General features: G+C 40.9%; 1 protein-coding gene across 1 annotated transcript in view; it reads left to right on the top strand.

The window, feature by feature from the left end:
* Positions 1-22562, top strand: part of ELP3 (elongator acetyltransferase complex subunit 3) — a 101776-nt gene extending 79214 nt beyond the window's left edge. The window contains exon 15 of the mRNA XM_028114394.2: positions 22400-22562. Within this exon, the coding sequence (XP_027970195.2) occupies positions 22400-22476 (77 nt within the window). The 3' untranslated portion in view covers positions 22477-22562. The remainder of the gene's footprint in view (positions 1-22399) is intronic.
* Positions 22563-26693: the final 4131 nt, after the last annotated feature.

The following is a 26693-nucleotide window of genomic DNA, read 5'->3' on the forward strand; positions in this document are numbered from 1 at the left end:
TGGCCTCCCAATCTCCACCTGGAGGAGCCGAGAACTCGGGTCCCGCTCCTCAGTGCGCCCCCAGAGAAAAGTAGTCACTCCCCTCTCCCTGGTCTCCGGCCGCACTCTGTGCTCTCCCGGCCTGTGACCGAGCGTTTGTATCTCTGGCACCTAACTCCGTGTGGAGTCTCCAAACCCAGCAGATCCCTGCGGTGTGCTCCCGCACTGCTGCTCCCAGGGGAGGGAGGGGAGTCTCCCCGGATCTGCCGCTTGTTGGGTCCCTGCTGGAGGAGCAGTGGCCCGACTGGGCCACAGATCACAGTTTATGGCAACCCCGAGCTGAGAGCCCGCGCTTTGGTTCCATCTCTGCAGCGGCTTCCCCGCTCTGCTACCTGGGAGCTCTGCTGCACTCAGGCACCCCCGGTCTTTCTGTGACCCCGAGGGTCCTGAGACCACACACTCCCGCGAGGTTTCCACCACCCGCTTAGCCACTGGAGCGACGTCCCTCAGCGGAGCCGGCTTCTAAACGTTCCGATTTTGTGCCCTGGGGCTCTATCACTTGCCAGAAGTGGCCGACGGAGGCCCCTTCCCCCGCCGTCTATCCTCCCGATTATTGCCTGGGATTCACTTCTCAGCACGTCCTACCTTCCAGTAAGTGGTCGCTTCTCTGTTCAGAGAGTTGTTGCTACTCTCTTCTTTGGTCTCCTGTTGAGTTCGTAGGTGTTCAGAATGGTTTGATCCCTGTTCAGCTGAATTCCTGAGACCTGATGAAATCCAGGTCTCCTACTCCTCCGCCATCTTGCTCCGCCCCCTGTATAGGGGGTTTCTTTTGGCCAATGGGTTTCTGTAGGAGCAGTCCTGTATTGTCTTTTTGAACCAAAGTGAGTTCTTCCTGTCACTTTAGTCTATAAGCTGGACCATTGCTTTCTATTGAGGAAAGCACATAGGGCCTTGACTTTCTCTTTGACTCAACATCTGATCACCTTTCAAAAGAAAAAGCCAAGAACATTTGCTCTTTGTATGATGCATTTTATTTCTCTAATTTAGAAATATATTATTGTTCCAGTTAAGTTTCTGAATCAGACACCTGAGATGTTCATTATTCCGAACTTTGAGTAGTGCAGATTTAATAAATTATTATCACATGTCTTTAATGTTGCTTTTATCCTTCCATGTTTGTTCATTTTTTACTTTGGTCTTTCTGCTTTGAGTACAATGGGGGTGTGTGTGTGTATGAATGTGTTTTAATTCATTTTTGCAAAAAGTCAAACAGTTTTTCTCCATAAATGGATCCTTGGAATGAAAAACTCTCTGATCACAGTGGTGTTTGTGCACTACACTTATTCACAGTGCATCATTCGATGTGCTGTATAGGACACACGTGGCGGGGGGATTGGATTCCAGTCCTGTGTTGACAGTAGCACCCCTTGTGATCTTGGATAATTTCACTTGATCTCTATGGACCTTTCTTTCCTTACTAAAAACAACAGAGGTAGGTTAACCATCTTTTACAGTTCTAGAGTCTAGAACTCTGCCCCGCAGTGTCTTCATCTCTTTTAGTGCTCAGAGTAACCAGCTATGTTTTACTGATTCATCTTACGTAGATTCTTTTCTGAAACCATGTTCGGAAGCCCTTCAGTTTCATTAGTAATTGAGTTCTGTCTCCTTGTACATTGGGTATTTGATGATTAAAATTATACGGGTTCCCGTAGGTAGATTATCCTATCCATGATTTGTGGATGGATGCATATTGACTTCAGTCACAATTTGGTGATACCTTGTGACCGTCCTGTGTTTTTTTCTGACCTTGTTCTTGATTTGTAAATCCATCCTTTTTCTGGCCTGTAGGCTTTTGTACACAGTGGTGGCCTAGATATTCTGTCCTGGCATAACTAGGATTTGAGCAAGGGAGAGACATGTCATTTATCATTCTGGTTACTGTGACTGTAAGAGTAATGCATTTATGTAGAGTTTTTGTTTAATTACATTCTGATTCATTATGACTTCCCCTCAACTTGCCAGCAGATTTTCTGTTACTTGGATTTATAATCTTTGATTCTGCCTCTAGACAGTATGATTAACTGCACAGTAGATCTGATTTGAAACACTAGTCAGAAACACTCCATGTGTTCTATTTTTCCCTATTAAAAACAAATCGGTTTTTATCTTTGTTACCTCAATATATTTTGTTTCTAGAGAGTGTATACTAAATATTTTACAGCTGATTGACCCCTTTAAAAAGATGAACTTTATAGCTACATGAGAAAATTGAAAATTTTCTTGTTTATTGGAGTCAAATGAAGCACTTTCTTAGACTTTTAAGATTATTCATTCTATTTTTTAAGTATGTATATTTGTCTTAGTAAGTAAACTGTGTTTTAAAGTTAACCATCAACTCTAACTGTAAAAATTAAAGCAAATTGAAATGTTCAGCTTCATCAGCATCAAAATCACCAAGTGCATTGAGTATCTCCTAAGTTCAAGGAACCAGCGCTGAGAGGGCAGAGGAGTACAAGATGCTGCCCTGTCTTTGAGGGATGTTGCTATTGGGCTGCACAGCTAACTCAGCCTTCACCCCACAGGTTATCCTTAACTGCTGAAGGAAGAAGATAAATTTTTCTCTCTACTTACATCTCAGTTCATGATTAATTGCCTCAGAATAAGAAGATAATCATTTTCTACATACAAAAATGAGTAAATCGATAGGATAAGAACAACCAGTTTACAAAATAATGTGTAAGCAGTTAATTACTGCTAAATATCTAAGCAATTAATTAGTCCCCATTAACTCCAAGTGCTTTAGTAGCTCCCGAACTTCCTCATGTGGTTTCTATCAACATACATCTGTTTAAGATTAACAAATTGTATCTACTTAAAAGCCATGTTGTTTATGTGGATGATGAATATTCTTTCTAATATGTTAAGATGAAGCAGTTTTTTCTCTTCCCTGTCTTATGGTGTAAAGTGCAAGTGATTATACTGTAGAACCTAACTACAACATTTGAAATGCCATCACTAATAATCACCATGGAAACTGGAGATCTCTGATGTTAAACTGCCCATACCATTTCCAAAAGGGCAAATATAACTGTTGATAGCTGCTATTTAAAAAGCCACTTAATACCCCCAACAGAATGATTTTTTTCTTTTGGCAATTTTGGGTAGGTATCAGATCCAATCATGTTACCGTTTCTGTTTGCCAAGCTAATTGCTATGCATTAAGACGAACAGCTATTCCCCAAGCTCCCCCTAGTACCTTCGTCATAAGCAATATTCTGTTTGTGTTCTTTCAAGTAGAAAATTAATATGGCCATTGGCCAAGAATTGTACAAGGCTGATGGATCACACAGTGGTGGTGAGAAATGAGGAAAATGTCCGAATGGTTGATGACAGAAATCACTGAAGTCAGAGAGTGTTAGCCATTTTGTTTAAACCCATTAAACAGGCACAGAAGAGGGAAGGGAAGAAGATAGATATACAGGGTGAGTAAACCTTAAACCTTAAATATAGAGTGAGTAAATGAGTCCTTGTGGAGATGAGATCATTCTAAATCATGATGCTCAGAATATGATTCTAAAACTACGTCTACAATTCCTACCAGTGGAAAAACATCAACATGCCTGTGCCTTATATAAGCCAATATGGTTTCCTAGGACCGAAATTAATGGTCTGGTGCCCCAGAGCCAGTGTTTAATGATATGTGGGCAGAAAATAACAGTGGTTTGGTTTCATTAAACTACAAATGGCTTAGATCTACTTATTGGACCCCAGAAACTTCGCTTGTTTTCCATGCGGCAACCCTTCTCCCTTAATTTAAGGTGAAGATAGTTTTATTCTTTGCATGATAATCTAGGTGAAAAGAAGCATGCATTTGTAACTAGATCTGTCTGGTAATGGACTCATAATCCTTACCAAAATGCCTAGAAAAGCTTTTCCTCGTTTTGGCTTATCTCTTTGCTGATGGACTCAGGAAGCCTGCCAAAGGCAAACCGATCTGTGCTACACGTGTGTATGTGCGTAGCACTTCTCAGAAAGGAAGGGAAGAGATGGTTTGCTCTTTTTTTTTGTCTCATCCCTTTACATAATTTCTCTTTTAATAAATTACCCCCCTAATTAAATGCACATTGTTAAGAGTTCTGTATATTCCTCTATTTCTCCCACTTCGGTATTCTAACAATTATACATCTTTTTTGTTTCATGTTCCCACAGGATTTTATCATGGTGGTGCCTAATATCTTTCTTTTTATTTTTTTAAAGATTTTATTTATTTGTTTGACAGAGAGAGACACAGCAGGAGAGGGAACACAAGCAGAGGGAGTGGGAGAGGGAGAAGCAGGCTTCCCACTGGGCAGGGAGCCGGATGTGGGGCTCAATCCCAGGACCTTGGAATCATGACCTGAACCGAAGGCAGATGCTTAACTACTGAGCCACCTAGGCGCCCCAATATCTTTCTTTTTAAAGACAATAGATACAACATAAAATACTGCTTTGCTACCAGGATTTTCTTAATTTTAGCATCATTATTAATTAGACTAGCATTGATGACATACTATTTTCCTAGATAAGAAATTAGCTAACTGTTGGCTAATTGGTGTCTGTATTGCCACTGGACTGTGGAGGCATTGTTGCTCATCTCCTCTCAGGACTCTTTATTCCCTGACTTGACATTTATTCATTTGTAGATGAATCAGGTACCAGATTGTAAAAGTACTTTCCATATCAAGTGCATTATACTCATCCCTCTCTTGGGATCTCATGACTATATTAATTAAAGCATGTTTTTCAAGTATTCCTGAATAAGCCACTAGTGAGTTTCCACTGTTTGGATTGTGTCAGCAACTGAATATGGTGAGGTTTCCTAGGCTGAAGCTAGTGATCCAGGGAGGTAGTAGCTTGTTGACCCTTGAGGAACAGCATCTGGCAAGTGCTGTTGCTCTTCCCAGGTCCTTGCTAGCAGGTTTCCTTGTGTCTCAGAAATGTGCACATGAGCGTCCCAGAGGACAGCCTTGCTAATGTTGACACACATTTGTATGCTTTTTCTCCCCATTCTTGTTCCTCTTAGTTTTTGGATATTGGGAATTACAACTGTGCTTCTGCTTGGGAAGAGGAATAGTGTTATGTCACGTGGCTCCTAATAATATTCCCAAGAGGTCTGGGAGCTTAGATAGAAATGACTGCCTTAATTGTAAAGTTAGACACTTCACAGGCTTTTTTCTGAGGAAGGAAGCCTTCTCCAAAGTGGTCTAGTCTAGACTACTCATCATCTGCTGTCTGTCACAAAGTCTGTTTATAGTTTGTTGCAGTGTTAACTCCTTATCAATATAACTTTCATATGATTAGTACCGTTCTTTTCTGTAAATATTTGACATTGCTATAATCCATTCAATTTGATGAAACTTTCCTCTTTTAGATCTATTAAAGGCAAGGATTTGGCAGATTCTCCCCGCTTTGGGTGAGCAGATCACTAAATACTGGAAAACATTGATGCTACCTTCCTTAGCAATTAAGATAGTGCTTTTATGGAGTCTTTTAGTTTAAGCATTTCTAATGCCAACAGGACATAACACAGGGAATTTTTTTATTCTTTGGTCAGCTGTCTCTGACTAATAGCTCACATTTCCAAGACATTACCTAGTAGATTTAGGGTTTTAGATAGTGGCCGTGGGATATAATGTTTCCTTATGCCCCTCCCCCCATCCTCTCCCTCTCTGAGCATCCAGTTGTCCAGTTTGTCTAGTATTTATGAATGAATCACTGATATTTGGTATACCAGTCCAGAAGCCCCAGATCTAGATCCTGTGTGCTCTGTTACCTCTTACAGCAAATCCTACTAATTAGTGATTGTTTTGGTTTATTTCTTGTTGTGTAATACACCACACCAAAATTTGGTGGCTTAATAGAACAACCATTTTATTTTCTTAGTGATTCTGTGGGTCAGAAATTCAGCAGGGCATAGAAAGGATTGTTCATTTCTGTTTCCTGATGTCTAGAGCCTTAGCTGGGGTGGCTTAAATGGCTGTAAACTGACTAGGTTGGCTTGTCTGGAGTCTCACTTCTAGCCTGTAGCAGGTGCTCAGTTGAGACTGTCAACATGAGCACCTTGGTTCTTATCCAAATGACTTGCACGTCCCATATCATGAAAGGCTGGGCTCTAAGAGGAAGGGAACAAAGACTTGGACTTAGAAGTCCCAGAACATCTTATATTCATTATCTGTTTCTGTGTAATAAATAACCACAAAACTTAGTGGCTGGAAACAACAAGCAGTTATCTCACAGTTTCTGTAGGTCAGAAATCTAGAAGTGACTTAGCTGGGTACCTCTGGCTCACAGTATCTCATAAAGCTGCAATTAAGGTATCAGCTGGGGATATAATCATTTCAGGATTCAATTGGGGTTGAAAGATCTGCTGCCAGGTTTACCATGTGGTTTTGACAGGCTTCTTCAGTCCTCACAGGCTGTTGGTCTTAGGGCCACAGTTCCTCACCATGCCACATAGGCCTCTCTATAGGACTGCTTATCATATGTCAGCTTGCTTCCCTCAATAGAGTGATCACAGAGACAGAGAGCCCCTTAAGGTGGAAGCCACAGTCCTTGTACCTAGTCTTAGAAGAGAGTCAAGTCCAGCCCACCCACAAGGGGAAGGGATTGTACAAGACTGAATACCAGTACACAGTGACCTTTGGGAGTCATCTTAGAGACTGCCTACCACAGTGTGACTTAGGTCCCATTCTGTTGGTTACGAGCGTCATTGGGCCAGCCCAGATTTAAAGGGAGAGGAAATACATCCACTCTTAAAGAGAGGATCTGGTGACAGCCATTTTTGCCTACCAAGTTAAATACATTTTCATTAAGTTGAAATTAACAGGCCTAGAGTCCCTTTCTACAGGAAACTTCATTTAGTCTTCTCCCAAGATGGACTCTCTCTGAGCATACATATGTTCAGGGGTTCTTGTCCCAAACCCAATATCAGATTTTCATAGAGCCAGTCATGGCAGCACAATTATACCTAATACTGTCCAAAGCAGACTTTGTCAGGCCCCCACAAGTAGCCCCTGCATCTGATCTTTTGTCTGCCATCTCTCTTCCATGAGGACATTTGTGTATTTCCCTTTACAAGCCTACCTAAATCCTATCTGATCCTTTAGATCTATGATATTGGCCATTTATATCTTTCTTCTAGGTTATGGAATACAGAAGACTATCTTTGGGCTGAGGGTACATGGTTTCTCTTTAGAGCTATCTATCCTCCCACAGACACCTGAAAATAGTTAATAAACCTTAAAGTCTTTTTTTTAATTTGGGGAGGTAGTAAGTTATATATGACATAAAATTTACCATTATAACCATTTTTAAGTATACAGTTCAGTGGCATTAGTTACAGTTACAATGTTGTACAACCATCACCCCTATTTCCGAAACATTTTCATCACCCCAAACAGAAACTCTGTACTCATTAAGTAATACTCCCAATTCTCCCATCTCCCCAACCCCTAGTAACCTTTAATCTACTTTCTGTCTCTGTAAAGTAGAATCAGACGGTATGTGACCTTTTTGTCTCTGGCTTATTTCACTTAGCATAATGTCTTCAAGGTTCATCCATACTATATACATTAAAGGATTTTGCTTCATTTATTAAGACTGAATAATATTCCATGTGTATATGGTGTGTGTGTATTCATATGTATACATACAGTTTGGGTTGTTTCCATCTTTTGGCTATGTGAATAATGGTACTATGACATTGGTCAAAGTTTAGTTTGGATCTTCTCAAGTCCCTACTTTCAGTTCCTTTATGTAAATACTCAGAGTTGCTGGATCAAACAGTAGTTCTTTTTAACTTTTTCAGGAATCACCAAACTTTTCTGCAATGGCTACATCATTTTACATTCCTATCAGCAATGCTTAAGAGTTCTGATTTTTCCACATCCTTGCCAACACTTGTTATTTTCCTTTTTTTTTTTTTTAAATAACCATCCTAGTAGGTGTGGAGTGATGTTTTATTGGGGGTTTAACTTTGATTTCCTTAATGACCAGTGATATTGAACATCTTTTTTGTGCTTGTTTGTCATTTGTGTATCTTTAGAAAAACATCTATGCAAGTCCTTTGCTCATTATTTAATTGGGTGTCTTTCTGTTGAGTTTTAGGAATTCTTCATATTTTCTGGATACCTTTATAAGATCTGTGATTTGCAAGTATTTTCTTCCATATACATTCATAAAGGTTAGAGGTCTGTAGTTTTCTTTGTACTGTCTTTGTCTGGCTTTATTATCAAGGTATTGCTAGCCTCATAGGCTGAGTCCTAACTCGGTTTTTTGGAAGTGTTTGAAGATTGGTGTTAATCCTATAAATATTTAATAGAAATACCAGTAAAGCCATCTAGTCCTGGGTTTTTCTTTGGAGGTTTTTGATTACTGAGTCCATCCCCTTACTTGTTATAGGACTATATAGACCTTCTATCTCTTCTTGAGTCAGTCTTTGTGTTTCTAGGAATTTGTCCATTTTAACTAAGTTATCCAATGTGTTGGTGTACACACACATCCATATTGTTGTTCATAGTATTCTTATAATTCTTTTTATTTCTGTAAAGTCAGTAATGTCTCCTCTTTTATTTCTAATTTTAGTGATTTCAGTCTTTTTTTAATACTTTTTTCATACTTTGTAAGATTTCAGTCTTATTAAATTTATTAAGATTTGTTTTATGACCTGATATATGATCTAAGTTGGAGAATGCTCCATGTCCAATGTGGAAAATGTATATTCTGCTGTTGTTCAGTGATGTGTTCTATATATGTCTGGTAGGTCTAATTGGTTGAAAGGGTTTTTCAAGTCCTCTATTTCCTTACTGATCTTCTGTCTTATTTTTCAGGAAATTATTGAAAATGTGTATAGGAGGAAGTCTCCAGTTCTGAATGTAGAACTATTTATTTCTCCCTTCAGTTCTGTCCATTTTTGCTTCATGTATTTTGGAGCTCTGTTGTTAGGTGTAAATATGTTTATAATTGTTAAACCTTGATGAACTGAACCTTTTATCAATATGTCACATCCTTCTTCATCTCCTTTTTTTGACTTAAAATACCTTTTCTTTGATAGTATATCCAGCCCAGCTCTCTTTTGGTTACTAGTTATTTTCTTAGTGATTACCTGAAGGATTACAATTAACATCTTAAAACTTCCAGCAACCTAGTTTGAATAATGCGAATTTAGTTTTAATAGTGTGCAAACACTTTGCTCCTATACATATCTGTCTCTGTTTTGCCTTGTTACTGTCATAAATTACATCTTTATACCTGTAAGTCTCTTAACAAATTTATAATCATTGTTTCATGAATTTGTCTTTTAAATTATATAGGGAAAAGAAAGGAGTTACAAACCAGTACAATAATACTGGCTTTTGTATTTACCTATGTAATTAACCTTTAGCAGTGTTCATTCATTCATTCTTCATTCTCCTTCCTTCCTTCCTTCCTTCTGTCCTTCCTTCCGCTTTGAGTTACTATCTAATGTCCTTTTGTTTTGGCCTGAAGGATTCTTGTAGGGTAGGTCTAGTAGTAACAAACTTTCCTAGCTTTGGTTTATTTGGAAATAACTTAATTTCTTCTTTATCCATGAGAGATTATTTTGCTGTATATAAAATTCTTAGTTGACAGGTTTGTTTGTTTGTTACTCTCAGCACTTTAAATGTGTCAGCCCATGCCTTCTTACCTCCATGGTTTCTAAGATTAGCTGTTGATATTATTGAGGACCCCTTGTATGTGATGAGTCACTCTTCACTGCGTTCAAGATTCTTTGGCCTTTGATGATTTGGCTATAATGTGCCTTGATGTGGATCTTTTTGAGTTTATCCTGCTTGGAACTTGTTGAGCTTCTTAGAAGTATAGTTTCAAGTCTTTTGGCCATTATTTCCTTAAATATTTTTTTTTCTACCCTTTATCTGTCTCATCTCCCTCTGAGACTTCTATGATGTGTATGTTGGTATGCTTCATGGTGTCTCACAGGTCTCTTGGGTTCCTCGTTCTTTTTTCTTTCTGCTCCTTAGACTGGACAAATTCAGTCACATTATCTTTAAGTTCACTGATTCTATTTTCTGTCTGCTCAAATCTGCAATTGAACTCCCTCTAGTAAATTTAAAAATTTTTTGCTATTGTATTTTTCAACTCCAGTATTTGTTTGGTTTCTTTTTACAGTTTCTCTTTATTGACGTTCCTTCTTTGTTCATACAGTGTTCTGATTTCCTTGAGTTCTTTTCTGCATTGAAATATATTTGACATATAACACTGTATAAATTTAAGGCATACAACCTGTTGATTTGATAAATGTATATATTGTAATATGATTCACATTATAGTATTATTAACACTTCTAACACATCACATAGTTATTTCTTTTTTGTGGTAGGAATTAAGATCTAGTCTCTTAGCAAGTTTGATGTTTATAATATTGCTGTCTGTAATCACTGTGCTGTGCATTAGATCTCTTAAGAATTACTTATCTACAAGTTGCAAGTGTGTACCCTTATACAATATCTCTCCTATTCCCCCACCCTCCCAGCCCCTGGCAACTACCGTTCTACTGTTTTTATGAATTTGGCTTTTTTTTAGATTGTACATATAAGTGATATCATATACTATTTGTCTTTGTCTGACTTATATCACCTAGCATAATGTCCTCAAGGTCCATCCATGTTGCACATGGCAAGATTTCTTTCTTTCTCATGGCTGAATAATATTCTGTTGCATGTACTATGTACCATATACCACATTTTTTTAAACCATTCACCCATTGACAGACACTTAAGTTGTTTCCATATTTTGGCTAGTGTGGAAAATGCTGCAGTGAACATGGAGTGCATATATCTCTTCAATATCTTGTTTTCATAACCTTTGGATGTATATACCCAGAAGAAGAATTATTGGATCATATGGTAATTCCTTTTTTTTTTTTTGGTAATTCTATTTTTAATTTTCTGAGGAACCTCCATACTGTTTTCCATAGCGGCTGCACCAATTTACATTCCCACCAACATTGCACAAGGATTCCCTTTTCTCCACATTCTTGCCAACACTTGTTCTTTTGTCTTCTTGCTGATGGCCATACTAACAGGTGTGAGGTCATATCATTGTGGTTGTGATTTGCATTTCCTGTTGAATAGTGATGTTGAGCATCTTTTCATGTATTTGTTGGCCATGTGGATATTTTCTTTGGAAAAATGTCAGTTTTAGTTCCTCTGCCCATTTGTAATCAGATTGTTTTTTGTTACTGGGTTGTATGAGTTAAGTATTGTGGATATTAACCCCTTATCCAATATGTGAATTGCATATATTTTTTCCCATTCTATAGATCGTCTTTTCATTTTGTTAATTATTTCTTTTGCTGTACAGAAGCTTTTTAATTTGTGCAGTCCCCCTTACTTTTGCTTTTGTTGTTTGTACTCCTTTAGTTCTTTGTCCATGGTTTCCTTTAGCTTCTGAGCATATTTAATACAGTTGATTTTGCCTGGTAATGCCAGTGTCTAGGCTTCCTTAAGCATAGCTTCTGTCAAATTCTTTTTTTCCTGGGTTTTCTATTGTTGTCGAGAACTGCACATATGAATATTATAAGTCAGACTCTCCCCCTTTGCGGTGATTGCTTTTAAGGGCTGCAGTCATCCATTTGTATAGTGACTTTTCCAAACTGTTTTTGTAAAGTTGATTCTTCATTGCATGTGGCCACTGAAGTTTCTATTCTCTCTGCAATCAGCCTGTGACCTGACAGGGATTTTCTTAAATGTCCCCTTAAAAAAGGGGAAGGGTGGTGTTTGTCTCTTCAAATTTTACAATAAACATCCCAGGGAAGCCTGCACAGCAAGGAGGGGCCAAAACAAAGATACTCCTCCCCACAGGAGCCTCCAAACCAAACCACATATACAACCCCAAATTTTTAAAGAACAAGGGCTTACTGCCTACCATGGCTGTAGCCAACCACCTAGAAATAGGGAATAGTAGGTGCTTTATATCGGCTGCTCTCCTGTCAAAGTTCAGCAGCCCCTTCATCAAGCACCCCGAGATGCTGTAAGTGTCTTATTAAGTTCTAGTGTCCCAAAATAATTGATTCTATTTTTTCCAGTTTAGTGGTTGTTTCAGTGAAGGGACTGATCTCTGGAGTTTCCTACTCCACCATTTGCTCATTTAAAGTCTACTTTTTAAAAGACTATAAATAGAAGGGATCCCACTTCCTACCAGGTTACAGATGGCGCAGTCTTTAACTTCTGCAGAGACACACTAATGTTTTGGGACATGAGCAAAGTAGCGAGAATGATCTGTGACATACAAATATTCTTCACTTATACGAACAGAGCCACTCTATTTTTGAATTAGAAGATTGCAGGATCTCCTATATCAGATACCCTATGAAGGAAAAAAAAACCTTTCTAAGAGCTATAGGATAACCCAGCACCATCACCCTACTGTAAGTTAACACAGCTTTCATTTAGATTCTCTATAAGAACTGCTTTATAAGTTACCTTTTATTCTTTGTTCAATTTGTGTTTGTTATTATCTTAGTATAGCCATTTCAGAATGGGTAGAGGAACTTTTAGGCTGCTGGGTAGCAGGTTGGATCTTATAACTCTACTCAGATATTCTCTGTATCTTCCGAGGTGATGAATAGAATAAGGTACTAATGTGCTGTATTAATGACTTGCAATAATCAACTGCTTTGAGGAGCTAAGATTATATGTGGGTAACTTTGTAAGATTTTTTTTAGAACAAGAAAAAAACCTCTCTCAAAGATTTAAGGTCATTGAGTTAATTGGTTCATTTTCATACGTTCAGAATAAAAACCTTTCCCCAACTCTTATATATGTGCATTGTTGAAGAGTGAAATATTGCCATCCAACTAAGAGATCAATGAGATATAATACAAAGTCTCATTTCAATAGCAAATGAATGAAACTAATGAATACATTTGCCTTGTATTAATGCTGCTAGGCACGTATCAAGCACTCGATAAATAGTTAATGGAACCCAAAAGTAATTAAAACAGTTTATTTTTATTTCACTGATTTTTTTAAAAAATGATCATGAATCATCATCTCAGTCTTTTGCACCTACTCGGAAAAATCAGATTTAAGTTTCAAAGGATAGATTTAGCATATTTTCTCTTTTCAAGTTTGGCTTTAGGAATGTGATGTGGGCTGAATTTTAATTCCGTCCAACACATGACTAGCAATTAAGGGGACAGCTTTGTGTCTTAACAGAGGTAGTGTCAAAGAACTGGAATGCTCCTCCAGATTTCAAATTCATTTTCCTGCTTCAGACGTGAAAGCGTCTAAATTATTAGGTCAGAGTTTTTCTTTCCTTAAAGAATTCTAGGAGAGAATTAAAAGAGAAAAACTCTTTTAATTTCCAGTTCCTAGTACATACTTAATAATCACTTGATATTAAACTTCCTTTTTCTTCCTGTATTAAATCACATTAGTAATTTCACGTTCTTCCTTTGTCCAGTTAGAATCACTAAACCCAAGTTTTTTTGATATTCCACATGCATGAAGAATTTATTTCCATATTTAAACAAGCATTCATATAGTTAAAATTACTAAATCTTAACTTCTCTGTCATTTTTAAAAGTTGACAGTAAACTGTAACAAATAGGAAAGTGAATTGTTTAACCGATGCCTATGTCATCCTTACTTAGGTCAGGAACATATGCGGCATCCAAGAAGTACCCCTCTTTACCCCTCCCACCATTCTCTCCTCCCACCTCCTTGCCTTCTTCCTTACACCAGCAGCCCAGCTTTTTTGGTATTTTCTCCCATGTATTCTTGTTATACTCCACTACCTAATTCTGAATCCCTTAACTATAGTTTAGGTTTGTTGTTGTTAGTTTTAGATAAATGGAATCATTTTAGTGAATTTATGTTGTTCTGGCTGCTTGTGTGCAACATTGTGAGATTGAGTCACATTGTGTGTGGCTGTGTTCATTTTCACGCATTTTCATTGATACATAGGATCCCATTATGCAAATATCTCACAGTTTGATTCTTGCTGGATATTTGTATAGCTTCCAGTTTGGGCTCATGAATATTCTTATATATATATCTTGGGGCCCATGTGCACACATTTTTGTGGACAGTGCACCTAGGAGTGGCTTGTTGGATTACAGGGAGTTACATGTGTTTATAAGAATCTACAAAGTACTTTACTATACAGCTACCAATTTACACTCCCACTAGGAGTATATGAGTTTTAGTTGTTCAGTATGTATGTGATGGTATTTTCTGTAGTTTTAATTTTTATTTCCTCATGAGTGATGTTGTTGACTCCCTTTTCATGTTTATTGGTCATTTAGATATTTTCTGAAGTTTCTCCATGTATGATACTATTTCAAAAATCCACAAGACATTATTATATTTTTGTATATACACTCGATATTCATTTGGATTTACTGTTATATTTATTACTTTCTTTGCTTTTTATTTTCATTGATATATAGGATCCCATGATGCAGATATATCACAGTTTATCTGTTTTATTATTGATGGGTAATCAGGTAATTTGCAAGTATTATTTTCTTTATGCCTAAAGAATTTACTTTAGTAATCTGCTGGTAGCAAATTATTCAGGTTTTGACTATATGGCATGTTCCATTCTTGAATTCTGTTTTCACTAAGTAAAGAATTCTGGGTTTGCATTTATTTGCTTTTAGCACCTTGAAGCTGTCTTTCCACTGTCTTTGGCTTTTAATGATGTAGTTAAGAACTCTCAGGTCTGTCTTGAGGATGTTTCTCTGGCTGCTTTTATGTTTTTATTTTTTAATATTGTCTGGTTTTAGAGTGTGTTTTCTCTAGCTTTACTATGGTGTTTCTGAGTATGGGTTTTCTCTGCTTGGGCTTCTTTCAATGGGAAGTTGATTTTTTTTTTTTAATTGAGTTATTTTCAGCTTCGATCTCATATTGACTCTCTCCCATTCTCTCCCCCCTTCCTGGGACTGCAGTTAAACATGTTAGACCTACTCATTGTATCCATTGTGTCTCATACCCTCTTTCCCTACCCTTTGCTTTGTTTCTCCATGTGTCATTGTTGATAGTTTCTTCTAATTCAGTCTAAGCTACTGCTAAACTCATTCATTGATGCCTTAGTCCTCATTTTATTTTTCAATTCTCTGATTTCTGTTATCTTTTTCAACTGTTCTATCATGTTTTATAGCTTTTTGTTGCTTTTAAAGTCTTAAATTCAGCTTCTATCTCAATGAAAATAGTAAGCATAGTTCTACAGTCTGCATCAGATGACCTCAAATCTGGAGTACCTGCATGCAGTCTCTCATTACCCTGTTGTCTTGTTTCAAAGTATACCTCATCATTTTTTATTTGCTGAGCATTTTATGAGAGAATTTGCTTTCAAGAATACTTCAAGACGTAGATGATGTTAGCTTCTTCCAAGGAGGATCTCTGTTTCCTTTTGCCAGGGCATCTAAGAGCACTAGTTGTCCAAGAAAAAGGCTTGAGGTTTATCGAGGTCCTTTGAATGACCCCTCCCCAGCAGTCCCTCTCTCCACTTCAAAGTTGAGCCTTTCAGAGACAGTCCAGAAAGAGATTGTTAGGCTGGAGACTGTGCCTTTACTAGGCTCTGGATTCAGACCCCCATCTGTTCCTTCAGCTCCTTGAGTCTTAGTAGCAACTCTGGCTTTCAGTTAACTCCCACAGTGCAGAGCACAGCCCTTCATGGAGAGGAGTGAGATGAGCAGTATTATAGCTAGTTCTGTGCTTCTGGTGCCATGTGACTTCTGCCCAGTCCTGCTTGTCTCCAGCCGGTCTCTGTGGATCTCAGCTGCCCTTCCTGGATTGGCAGACACCACCGAGGCAGAAAAGTCTACTCCCTTCTTAAAGCTCACCTTTTCTCCTTATTCTCTGCCTGATAATAACTGGTAATAGACCTTTGGTGTTGGGGTTTTGTTTTGTTTTTTTTTCAAGTTGATCTTAATCATTTAGTGTGTCACAGTCCAGCCTGAAGTCACCTTTTCTGTAAGCATAATACTCCTCCTGACTTGACTGCCCTTCCTCTGGGATCTGGTTTCTATCATTGTTCCATCTTTGTTGCTTTTTCCCTCCAAATTTTATATGGTGTTTTTCTTCATTTTAGAAAAGGTGACCACAATTTATCAAGTTGTTACTGAAAAGTAACAGTAGGTCTCACATTTGTAAGCCGTATCTGTTAACAGTTTGTTATTGCCTATGTTATCTCACCGTTTTATGTAACTTTTCTTACTGAACCCTGTTAATGAAATGAAAATAAGGTCACCAAGTTTATTTCATCTAGTGATTTATCAAAAAAGATACTGACAAACTAGGCACAGATAAGAGAGGTAAGGTGATGAAGACAAGCCAGTTAGTTGTCCATTCTATGCTGCTACTAGAGCAGACTTGATGTTTAAAGCCAGGGTCGGGGAAGGGGCTGCGGCACTACCCACAACACCAGTGCTGCCAGTGCTGTAGCTTAGCAGAAATACTGGGAGCTGTGGAGACGAGGGACCTGGGTCTGAATTACAGTTCTGCTTCCTAACTCTGTGACCTTTTGTTAGGACCCTTTCTGGAACTCACATTCCTCATAGGATAGTAATTCCAATCTCTAGTCTTTTTTTTTTTTTTTTAAGATTTTATTTATTTTAGAGCAAGAGCATGCTTGCCAGCGGGGGAGGGATAAGGGGAGAGGGAGAGAATCTCAAGGAGATTCTCCTGCTGAGCACAGAGCCTGATGCAGGGCTCCATCCCAGGACCCCGAGATCATGACCTGAACTGAAGCCAAGAGTCAGACACTTAACTGCCTGAGCCATCCAGGTGCCGCTTTGTTAGGTGCTTAAGTTGATGTGTCAAGCATGTAGATGCAATGCCTGGTATTTCTAAGTACTCAAGAAAGTTCTTCCTCCTCTATCTAGCTTTATACTTTGTACTCAATCAACTATAAAGTTGTTGCTTCCTTTGTTTTGAAATGGAGTTAGGTGGGGTGTAGGCTCATCTCCTGCTCCTGACTGACTTTCTCTCTTGAAGGGAAAATGTGTTTTCAGTTTTCTCAGCCTCTACTTTGGTAGAGGTTGGGTTTATCCTTTTAGAAGGAAAGGGCTGTGGTAATATGGAGAAGCAAAGAGTTGTTTTGTGCCCAATTCAGGCACCACATTGACTAGTTTACTCCTTTTGCTTACTTCTTCCCCCTTTGTTTTCTAGAATAGAATCAGAGTGGAATTTAAGTAAACAGATTTGTTCCATTTTCCTTTTTCATTAATCTTAAGGTTTTGTGATTTTTATTCCCCCACTTTTACTAAAGAGCATTAAACAAGCCATAATTAGCCTGCTCCTGTGGCCACTGGCTGAGGCAGTTGGCATGTGTACTACACTCTACATGATTTCCTTTCTGTCCTTAGTGTTTAGAGTATGCAAAACTTAAGCTAAATGGTGTGCGTCTTTCAAAGAGAGGAGAGGGGGTCAGAAAGCGGAGGCATTTTCACCAACTGTGGGGGGCTGGAGGCTTGAAGGCATTTGGTACGGAAAAAGGATCAGGGAACTACTATAGCCCCTGGTCTCCCCTAGGTGGCAGGTTCCCAGGCGGTGGGCAGCTCTTGGCAGCCAGCCTTGGAGCAATAAGCCAGAGATCCCAGTTGGGAAAGGGGGCGGAGGCTTTCCCACCTAGTGCTGGCCAGCTCTCTCTTCCTGTCACCCCATCGGAGTGAACAGCGTCCCCTGTCTTTATCTCTGTCCTGGGGCACAGGTGGAGGCCAGGAAGGTAACTAGAGAGGCTGGTCACTGAAGCCACATCACAGAGTGTCACTCTAGCACATTTCAGGATCCTCTTCTGTCACCTTACCTCATTTCATCATCATCACAACCTGCAAAGTGGTGAAGATAGAAAATTTATCCTGCCTCTGAGAGTAGGAAAACGGCCCCCACAATATAGGTAACTTCTGCCTGTGGGTTACAGAACTTGGAGGATGAAAGGAAGCAGGCATGTGGCCCACCCCCGCTGTCCTGACAGCTCTACTAAGCACTGGCCATAGCGGCACCCTGAGGGCTGCTTGCCGCATGTCGGCGCAAGTCCTGCTCGCTCCCCAGCCCAGGGCTTCGCAGACACCCAGGCGATTGAGTTGAGAAGTCAGTTACACATGCCAGCCCACTGCATCTCTCCTCAAGGGCAGGAGCAGTGTTAATGCTGAGGCCTGTGACACAGCCTGCCGACGTCAGTCCGGGAGGCTGGCTGACGTCAGTTGTGACACGTAATTGCCTGTTTTTGGCCGAATAACAAGAGGAAGGTTACCGTGAAGGGACTGTTTGGAGCCCTCCTCAGCACGGCGGGGGGGATGGGAGCAGGGTGTGGCCTGCACCCAGCCTGGGTGATGGTGTGTTCTCCTCCAAGCTGGCTAAGAGTACTAATGCTTTTACCAGTCTGTTCTGCAGATCGTAGAAACGGCAGGGGGTGGGAGTGGCGGCCGGCGGATCTTTCAAGAAAAGGGAGGCACAAAGAAATACAAATGGGGAGTATTTTTGCCTTAGTTGGTTAAGACCCACTGGAGGTCAGAGTTCTTTCCCCCAAATTCTTAAATCTTCCCAGAGGGTCCAGAAGTAGATCTTCCATCTCAGTGCTACAGCATGTTACTGAAAACAGGATAGGAGCTTGAAAATACACCTTTCTTTCAAAAAAGCAAACAACACCTGAATGCCTCTTCTCAAGCTGGTAATGGTTTCTAGGGCCCGTACCCTGTATAAAGGCAGAAGGAGAGAGCCCAGGGAGCCCGGATGCTGGATGCTCAGTGAGAATCATGGCTGAGGAATGCTTCGTTGTGCCCCTGTAAAGCTGTTCTTTTCAGCAGCATGCTTAGGAAATCGGGACACACTGACAGTGAGTGAACTTCTGCAGTTATCCAAGGCCTGGCTAGTCCCGTCTCAGGAGCTGCTTCCGTCTCACCTCTGCAGCTGGTTGTGGTGGACAGATAGAGGATGTAGCATGTCTCAGGAGGTAGAGCACTCTGACCAGTGGTATGTCTTCAGTCTGGTAATTGATGGTAAAGAAGATACCATCATCCTTATTTGAAAGAAGGCAATTAAAACATGTCTCCAGTGACCAAGCTGAGCAGAACCAGAAGGAAACAGATGTATTTTGTGACTTCCCCTGAGTAGAAAGCTAGAAGCATTAGCAGTTTGGTGGATGAACTGATAACTGTTGAAGCTGGGTAATGGGTATGTGGAGGTTCGATACACTGTCATCTCAACTTTTATATACCTGAAATTATCCATAATGGGTTAAGTCCGTGGAAAATGGCATCTGCTTTGTGAAATTAGAAAATATAAAACCAGAAATATTTCTTAAAAAATTGGGGGCAGTTTTATTAGAGATAATAAATTGAAAAGCTGCTTCTAAATCTTTAAGTTAACAAGGTAGAAAAGTCCTTCCCTTAATACCTTTTACACTGAGTCATTCCCACTGCCTGGCACCTAACAACACAGAGGCATTTTTTTTTTTCTTTTTTTAAAGACATCCCCAGGAGCACATTTCGTCCTATGTACACAACATAATAACTGAATACGGTACAATGTATCTGCAAGCATTTATCGCATATTCATTATATGCCAGACACTTATTAAGCCCTAATGATGGAAGTCATTGACTTTAAAGAGCTTACATTCTAGGAGGGGAGCTAGACATGCAAGTAAAATGAAGCACAGCATGATTACCAAAACAACAGGACGATAAGTAAGGGATGCAGCCAGCGTGGAGAGAGGGGCTGTGATTTCTAGCTTCCCCGTGGGTAGGGGAAGTACGTGCAAGGGTCTCCTGGTGGTTTGTCCAAGTTGGGGGTTCAGGGTGGAGTGGGCCACTCATCCTATTCCTTCTGCCTTATTTCACTGAATTCTCTGGACTCATTGATCTGTCAAAATACAGTAAAACATCTGTTAAATGAATTGTCCCTCTGGATTTTTTTTTAATTGAGATATTACATGCAGAAAGTACATGTTAAGCACACCACTTGATTAATTTTTGCATGTAAATTACGTTCCCATGTAACTACTAGATTAAGATAGAACATTTTCAGCACTCCAGAAGACTTTCTCTCCTTCCCTCTTTCAGTCCATATCGTCTTACAGATGTAACCAGTACTCTGACTTCTAGGACCATAAAATTAGTTTTACCTCTAGCCTGAACTTTGTGTTAACAGGTGAACTTGTGTTAACCTTTTATATCTGGTTTCTTTCATACACGTTAGGTCTGTGAGGTTCATCCATGTTCTTACAAATAAATAAGCTAAAGTTCCTTTTTTCATTGCTGTGTAGTATTTTATTGTGTGAAAATACAATTTATCCATTCACTTGATATTTGGGATATTTCCTGTTTGGATATTATAAATAATGTCTTTTGTTGGATGTAAGCATTCATTTCTCTTTTTCACTCAAGAGTATAATTGCTGGGTTATAGGATATGCTTATGGACAGAGAACTTTAGGAGAGGTTGTGCCCCTCTGGGGGTTTTCAGCCGTCTTGCTGTATTCAGGGGTCTGAGCTGCCACGTGACCTGTACTGTGTTTTTGTTTTCCCCTTGCTCTACCCCAAGCCACAGTGTTGAACAAAAGTAATGGTTAGAAATGCAGAGACAAGGTGCAGTTGTGTGAAATGGAGTATCAGTAATCCTCGACTTCAAAGGGAAAGTCTCCAGTGACCTGTTCTCACAGGACAGTTTTGTGACCTCCGTCGTGCCAGCCTCAGTTCCGTTTTCTAAACACTTGAAAAATTTCGAAGGGGATGGAAAACAAAACTTGGTAGGAAGGCCTATTCCTAAATAGCAAAGGTTTGGGCTAAAGAACTAGGCTAGACTTGAAAGAGCGAACAATTATTTGATTCCAGGCACAGTCTGCAGTACTAGCCTCACAATACAAAGTGAGGAACAAGATAAATAGAACTTGCACCTCACAGAGAGGCAGAGCAGCGACACAGTCCGCCGTGGGGAGAGCTGTGGGGGCAAAGCACTGTAAAGAAACACGCTGCAGTTTTCATTCACACTGCACACAGCGCTCTGTGACTACTTATGCTACTGACACCAGATGCAGCGGTTTTCCACACATCAGGCAATTCTGCAATAGCAGCTGGGTGTCCTGTAATTTAACTCCATTCCCACAGTCTCCCTGGAGATAGCATCAGATCCCACAGGTTAAGGGCTCAGGCCCACAAGAATGTCTGCACTTCAGATGCCCATTGCAAGTCCAGCTTCTTACCTGTGCTTCTGACCTATAAATGGAAGTTTCCACTAACTCCCTCCTCGGGTTCACTTAATTTGCTAGAGGGAACAGCATGAGCAAGGACCCGGAAGCTAAAGAAAGAGCCAGACATATGCAGAGAACTTGGAAATATTTTAAATTCACCAAGGCTGAAGCATAGTGTTTAGGGAGAGAGTTGTAGCAAGAGATGAAGCTAGAAATATAAGCAGGTAGGTACCAAGTCATAAAAAGCTTTAAAAGAATAACGACAGCAGCCAGTGTTTCTGAGGAATCAGCCTTTTTCAGACTGAACTAATCACATTTCATAGACTGTCTCATTTAATACTCGACATCCTTAAAACATAAGTACGTTATTACAGACGATCAGATAATAAGGGAAGGTAAGTAAGTGGCCCAGGCCACAGACCTATGCAGTGACGGGTCCAAGTCTCAGATGCATAGCAAACTGATCCAAACCCATCCCCCTAACCACTCCTGTGGATACTACCTGAGAAGCCATGCTCCATCCTCTTAGGACCTCAGCTTCTTGTGTGTAATACTGTTACTGCTTTAGAGGCATCATTTAGGATAGTGTTTCTCCAAAGAGGGTAAGTTCATGGATCTTTCATTATTGACTTAAATCAGCCAAGTTATTTAAATGTGTGCAAACTTAAAACTAGTATAGACTCCTGGTACTTATACTGCTCATACATGGAAGTGAATATGCCAGTTAAGACAGACAAAACTTTAATAAAATGCAAATTAAGTAGCATTGATTTAATGTGCCCGCTGTTTTGCTGAAATGGCCGCTGACGCTGCGGGAGTGTGGCGCTGACACTACAGCGCAGCTTTTCCTTCGGTGCCCTTTTCGTCTTGGCGCTCTGTGGAGACCCCACCTCCCCACGCCTCTTCTCTCAGCTCCCCAGAGACCGGACTACTGTTTGGCTCCGTTCACGGGGTGGTGTCAGCAGGATTGAAATACATACGAGAGGCTCTAAAATACAGTTTCTATATTTTAATGTGGCTTGAATTCAAAATAATAAAAATGTTCCAGACTCATTAAGATGAGATTCAGTCTGGACTGGAATTTGGTCTCTGAGTAAGAGTGGGAAAGGGGAGCGGTGAGCGGAGTGTTCGCTGGCTTTTGAGGGTTTTACTAAAGTTAGGCTTCATAGAGACTTTTCTTAACTTCGGTTTTCTGCTGCTTCACAGGCGTCGGCACCAGGAATTATTACAGAAAGATTGGCTACAGATTACAAGGGCCATACATGGTAAAGACACTAAAGTGATGGCCACACCAGCCCACCTTGATGCAGTATCCTCCCTGGCAGAAAATAAAAATTCAAGATATTTTGAATACTCGGGAGAGAGGCTGAGCTAAACAAATGGACCCACCCTGGCTCCCTGGCAAGGAGCTTCACCCTCATCCTACAGCTGCGGAGACTGGAAACTACTTTCAGGGCCAGGCCGGACGTCTGCTGACCAAGCCCACCGAGCTTCTGATGTTCAGAGCTCCCGCTCGCCCTCTCCTGCGTGTTCTCAAGTCACGTGTCCAGTTTCTATACGTCTGCATGAAGCCTGCAATTGACCTACTTTGACTCACGCACAGTGACGAAAGCAAATTAACTCATTTGGACACATTATTCATGAAATAAAACTAGCTATTGTCATGTGAGGAATAAACTTAGGAGTAGGTTATTTATATACCGTAGGGACAAAAAGGTTGGAACATAGGAAAACTGTTAGATTTTGATCTCTGGCCTTTGATATACACTCTGGCACAAGAAAAATGAGCGTCTTTTTTTTGGTTTGTTTTTGTTTTTAATGGAAATCACTCTGATTCCTGTGATGTTTGAAATAACAGTGTGATGGGGAGAGGAACCGAAGTCGTCGGTTGGTGTTTCAAGCTTAAAACCAGCCTTTCTCACTTGGGAGTCTGCCATCTACAATGGGCTGTTACAAGCACCCTTTATTTCACATTTTTTCTTGTCTGTAGTCCCTACACTGTTGACCCCTACAAAGCAGGGAGGGCAGCACTTCTACCCAGAGAAGTGTTTGGCTTCCCCTCTTGTCTGTCCTGAGCAGGCAGAGTCTGACATGCCCCCGTCCGGGCGTGCATAGCCCTGAGTCCAGATGCACTTCCACAGAAGCCGTTTCCTGCCTTGTAATTCTTTAAGATGGGCTTTGGTTTGCTTTAAATGAAGAAAGGTAAGAGCTCAACTCCTCTGAAAACAAAAAAGTGGGAAATGAGCCCAAATCGAAAAAATAGGAAAAAGATGGGCTTTTTCAAAGTTTCATATTCTAGAAGTGCCTCTTTGTAACTTCCAGGTAGTCTGCGAAGGAGACTCCACCTGGAGAGGGCCAATTCTTAAGACCATGGCTTAACTCCATGCCCCCTGGCTTCTGGGGCATTTTATAAAGGTTTAGTAAATGGAATTGATTCCCCTGAAAGGTTCAAGAAGTAAAATCTTCAGCCTACAGAGAAGAATCATGTAAAGTGTTTTTCTTCTGCCTGTTACACATGTAGTGACATTGCTATGAATCCGTGATGCTGTTTACTTCCTCCTGGGTGCCACGTGCCATCTCATTCGGCTGCCACACGTCCCTGGCATTCTCAGGGGCACACCGTGGGGCTACAAAGGCTTGCCACACCTGTAATTTAGCTACTTCTCAGTTGTGCTTGTTTTTCCTTTAAAAATAAAACTATTAAACTAACAGTGCGTGCACACTAGCTGTTAGCACATGTAACTGGGGGTGACGGAATGGAGAGCGTGCTGGCCCAACCTCACCTCTGCCTGCAGTGTGACCACGGCTTACACAAGCGTTTCTGGGCCTCCAGGTGCTCATCCTTAATATCCCGCTGCCCTAAAGGGATCCACATGTGTAAAGTACAGAGGGGTCCCTTGTAAAATTGTAAAAAGGCTTATTTTAAAATGATGATTTAGAGCAAGATTTTAAAACAAAATCACCAGGGAACGTGCCCATTTCCAGTGGCTATCAGCCAGTGTTCCATCTGGATTTTCCTCTCAGGGCTCAGGAAAATACCTCTTTCTTTCTAGCTTGTCCTCAGCCTTCTTTGGAGTGGGTCTTCTAAGCTTGGGTAAAAGGTGCAGAACCTTTAAAGCTACATGGGAGAGACACAGCACAGGCAGAACACCAGCAGCCTTTCTGCCACGAGAAGCTTCAGCTGCTCTTCCGACTGCCCAGGGCTTTTTCTGGCGTGTGGGGTGCCTGGCGCCTCCACAGTCTGGCCAGCCTGGCCCTCTCGAAGACGTGTGCCCCTCAGTCCCACGGGCCACTTCCTGAGAAGGGTCAGTTGGTCGGGACCCTGCCAGTCTCAGCACGGGAGCTTTAAAGCTTGTGTTTCTGATCTCTATTGAACAAACCTTAGCAACCACCTCAAACCTAGTCAAATAGCCCTGCTTTTAGTTCACCTTGTTAAATCACCTGAAGAGTTTGTGAAAAGTACAACTTAAGAACTAAAGAAAATATCTTTCAAATTATAAATTTCTATTTCCAAAGGTGTGTGTGTATGTGTTTTAGAGATTATCATCTAACCAAAAAGACAATTTGTTCATAAAGAACTCACAGACCCCTGAGTTTAAGAAAGAGCTCAAGACCTAGATTCTGAAAACCCTGAAGCTCTGGGGTGCCCCTTCACCTTTTGAGCCATATTTAAAGATTTATTTTAGAGAAAGAGAGAGTGCTGGGGTGGGGCGGTGGGGGGGGGGAGTGAGAGGGAAAACAAGTTTTAAGCAGACTCTGTGCCAAGCACAGAGCCCGATGTGGGGCTCGATCTCACGACTCTGAGATCACAACCTGAACCAAAATCGAGTCACTTAACCGACTGAACCACAGGTGCCCCTATGATTCCCCTTTTAATGTGAGATAAATAACCAGCTCCAAGGCAAGTGCGAGGATCAGATGTGGTCACACTGGAGAGACAATGCATAAACTGACATTCTCTTATATATAAACAGTTCTCTAGTGAAGTGGCTTCTTGACAGAAGTGTGACCTTGGGCACATAAACTTACTCTGCTTTTCAGCAAGTTCCCAGTGATGACAGTAACTCCCTCCTGCAGTAGTCGTGCAGATTAAATGAGCTCATGTAGGTAAGCCTCTTAGTACAGGGTCTGTTCAACATAAAACACTGAACTAGCTGTTATTACATCTAACAAAGTGCAGTATTTGGCCCTTTCTAAAAAGGGAGTTTCCTATCTGTTAGCAATAGAATGTGGGTTTTTGCTAGAAACCCTAAATTTTGCTAGAAGCCAGTCAGAAAAATAATACCTCTTGGGCTCTGGTCCTTCTATCTCATCCATCTAAGTCTAGGGTTGCAAATTGTCAGATCCATGCTTTGAGGGACAAGAGACTAGCTGAGACCTGGGACAACAACAAGCATTTTAAAATATCACTGTAGGGGCACTGGGTGGCTCAGTCGGTTAAGCGTCTGCCTTTGGCTCAGGTTTTGATCCCAGGGTCCTGGGATCGATACGGGGTCCTGGGATTGAGCCACGCATCGGGCTCCCTGCTCAGCAGGAAGTCTGCTTCTCCTTCCTCTACCCCTCTCCCCTGCTAATGTTCTCTCTCTCATGCTCTCCCTCTCAAATAAATAAAATATTTCTTAAACTAAAATAAAAATCACTGTAATTTTGGGGGCTTCCCAGAACATTGTCCTATATCAACATGGACTGCCAGTGTCCCCTGTGTGTGCTGGTGGCTGTGTCCACTTAGGGAGTCCCTCCGAGGGAGTTCAGCAGCTTTCAGTGTGGGGAGCAGGGTAGTGCCACATTTCTCTAGATTAGAATTGCGTATGCCAGCAATACATTTCTGTTTCATTCTGGGCAGGCAGTTTCAAAAACTAAGTTTACAGACTCTTCAAAGAAACTGATTTTAACAAGTTTACAGACGCTTCAAAGAAACTGATTTTAACATCAACAACCAAATTCATGCCTGTTAGGAATAACAAACTGGCTGCTTTTTTAGGTCCGAATGTGCAGCATTATTGTACTTCTGTCTTTTCCCAAGCCTAGAATATCCTTCTCGTCCACCTGGAAAACTCCTCCTTCAAGGGAAGGAACTAGCATCTGCTGAGTCCCAAGGCACTGGGCTCCGCCTCAGGCCCTTCCCATGCTTGACTAGGCAGTCCTCGCCCAACAGTGAGTGCCAGACTCCCCCCTCCCCCCGCCCCCGTGACAAAGGAGGACACCAGCTGGTGTCTTCAGCTCTGAGCCTCGAGTCACAGGCCAGGCCACCACACTGCCCAGCTCCAGTTGGTACCAGTCCCGAAGCGTCTGGGTCGCATGCACCGGAATATAAAAGTGCCCAAGTGGCCCAGCATGGCAGCCCAGGTCTGCTGCTCAACGGATTTAGGATCCAAACACAAGGCAGTGACTCAGCCTTTCTCACCCCCTTCTGCCCCATGGTTCCTGTTGTAAGGGGAGGAAATGTTCAGTCCGCTTCTGTTTAAAACTGTTCAGCCAGCAGCTATTGAGCAATGAGTCT

This window comes from Eumetopias jubatus, unplaced genomic scaffold, assembly GCF_037043125.1.
Source record: "Eumetopias jubatus isolate StellerSeaLion01/CBP00866 unplaced genomic scaffold, mEumJub1_p1.0 scaffold_2, whole genome shotgun sequence".
NCBI classification, from domain to species: domain Eukaryota; kingdom Metazoa; phylum Chordata; class Mammalia; order Carnivora; family Otariidae; genus Eumetopias; species Eumetopias jubatus.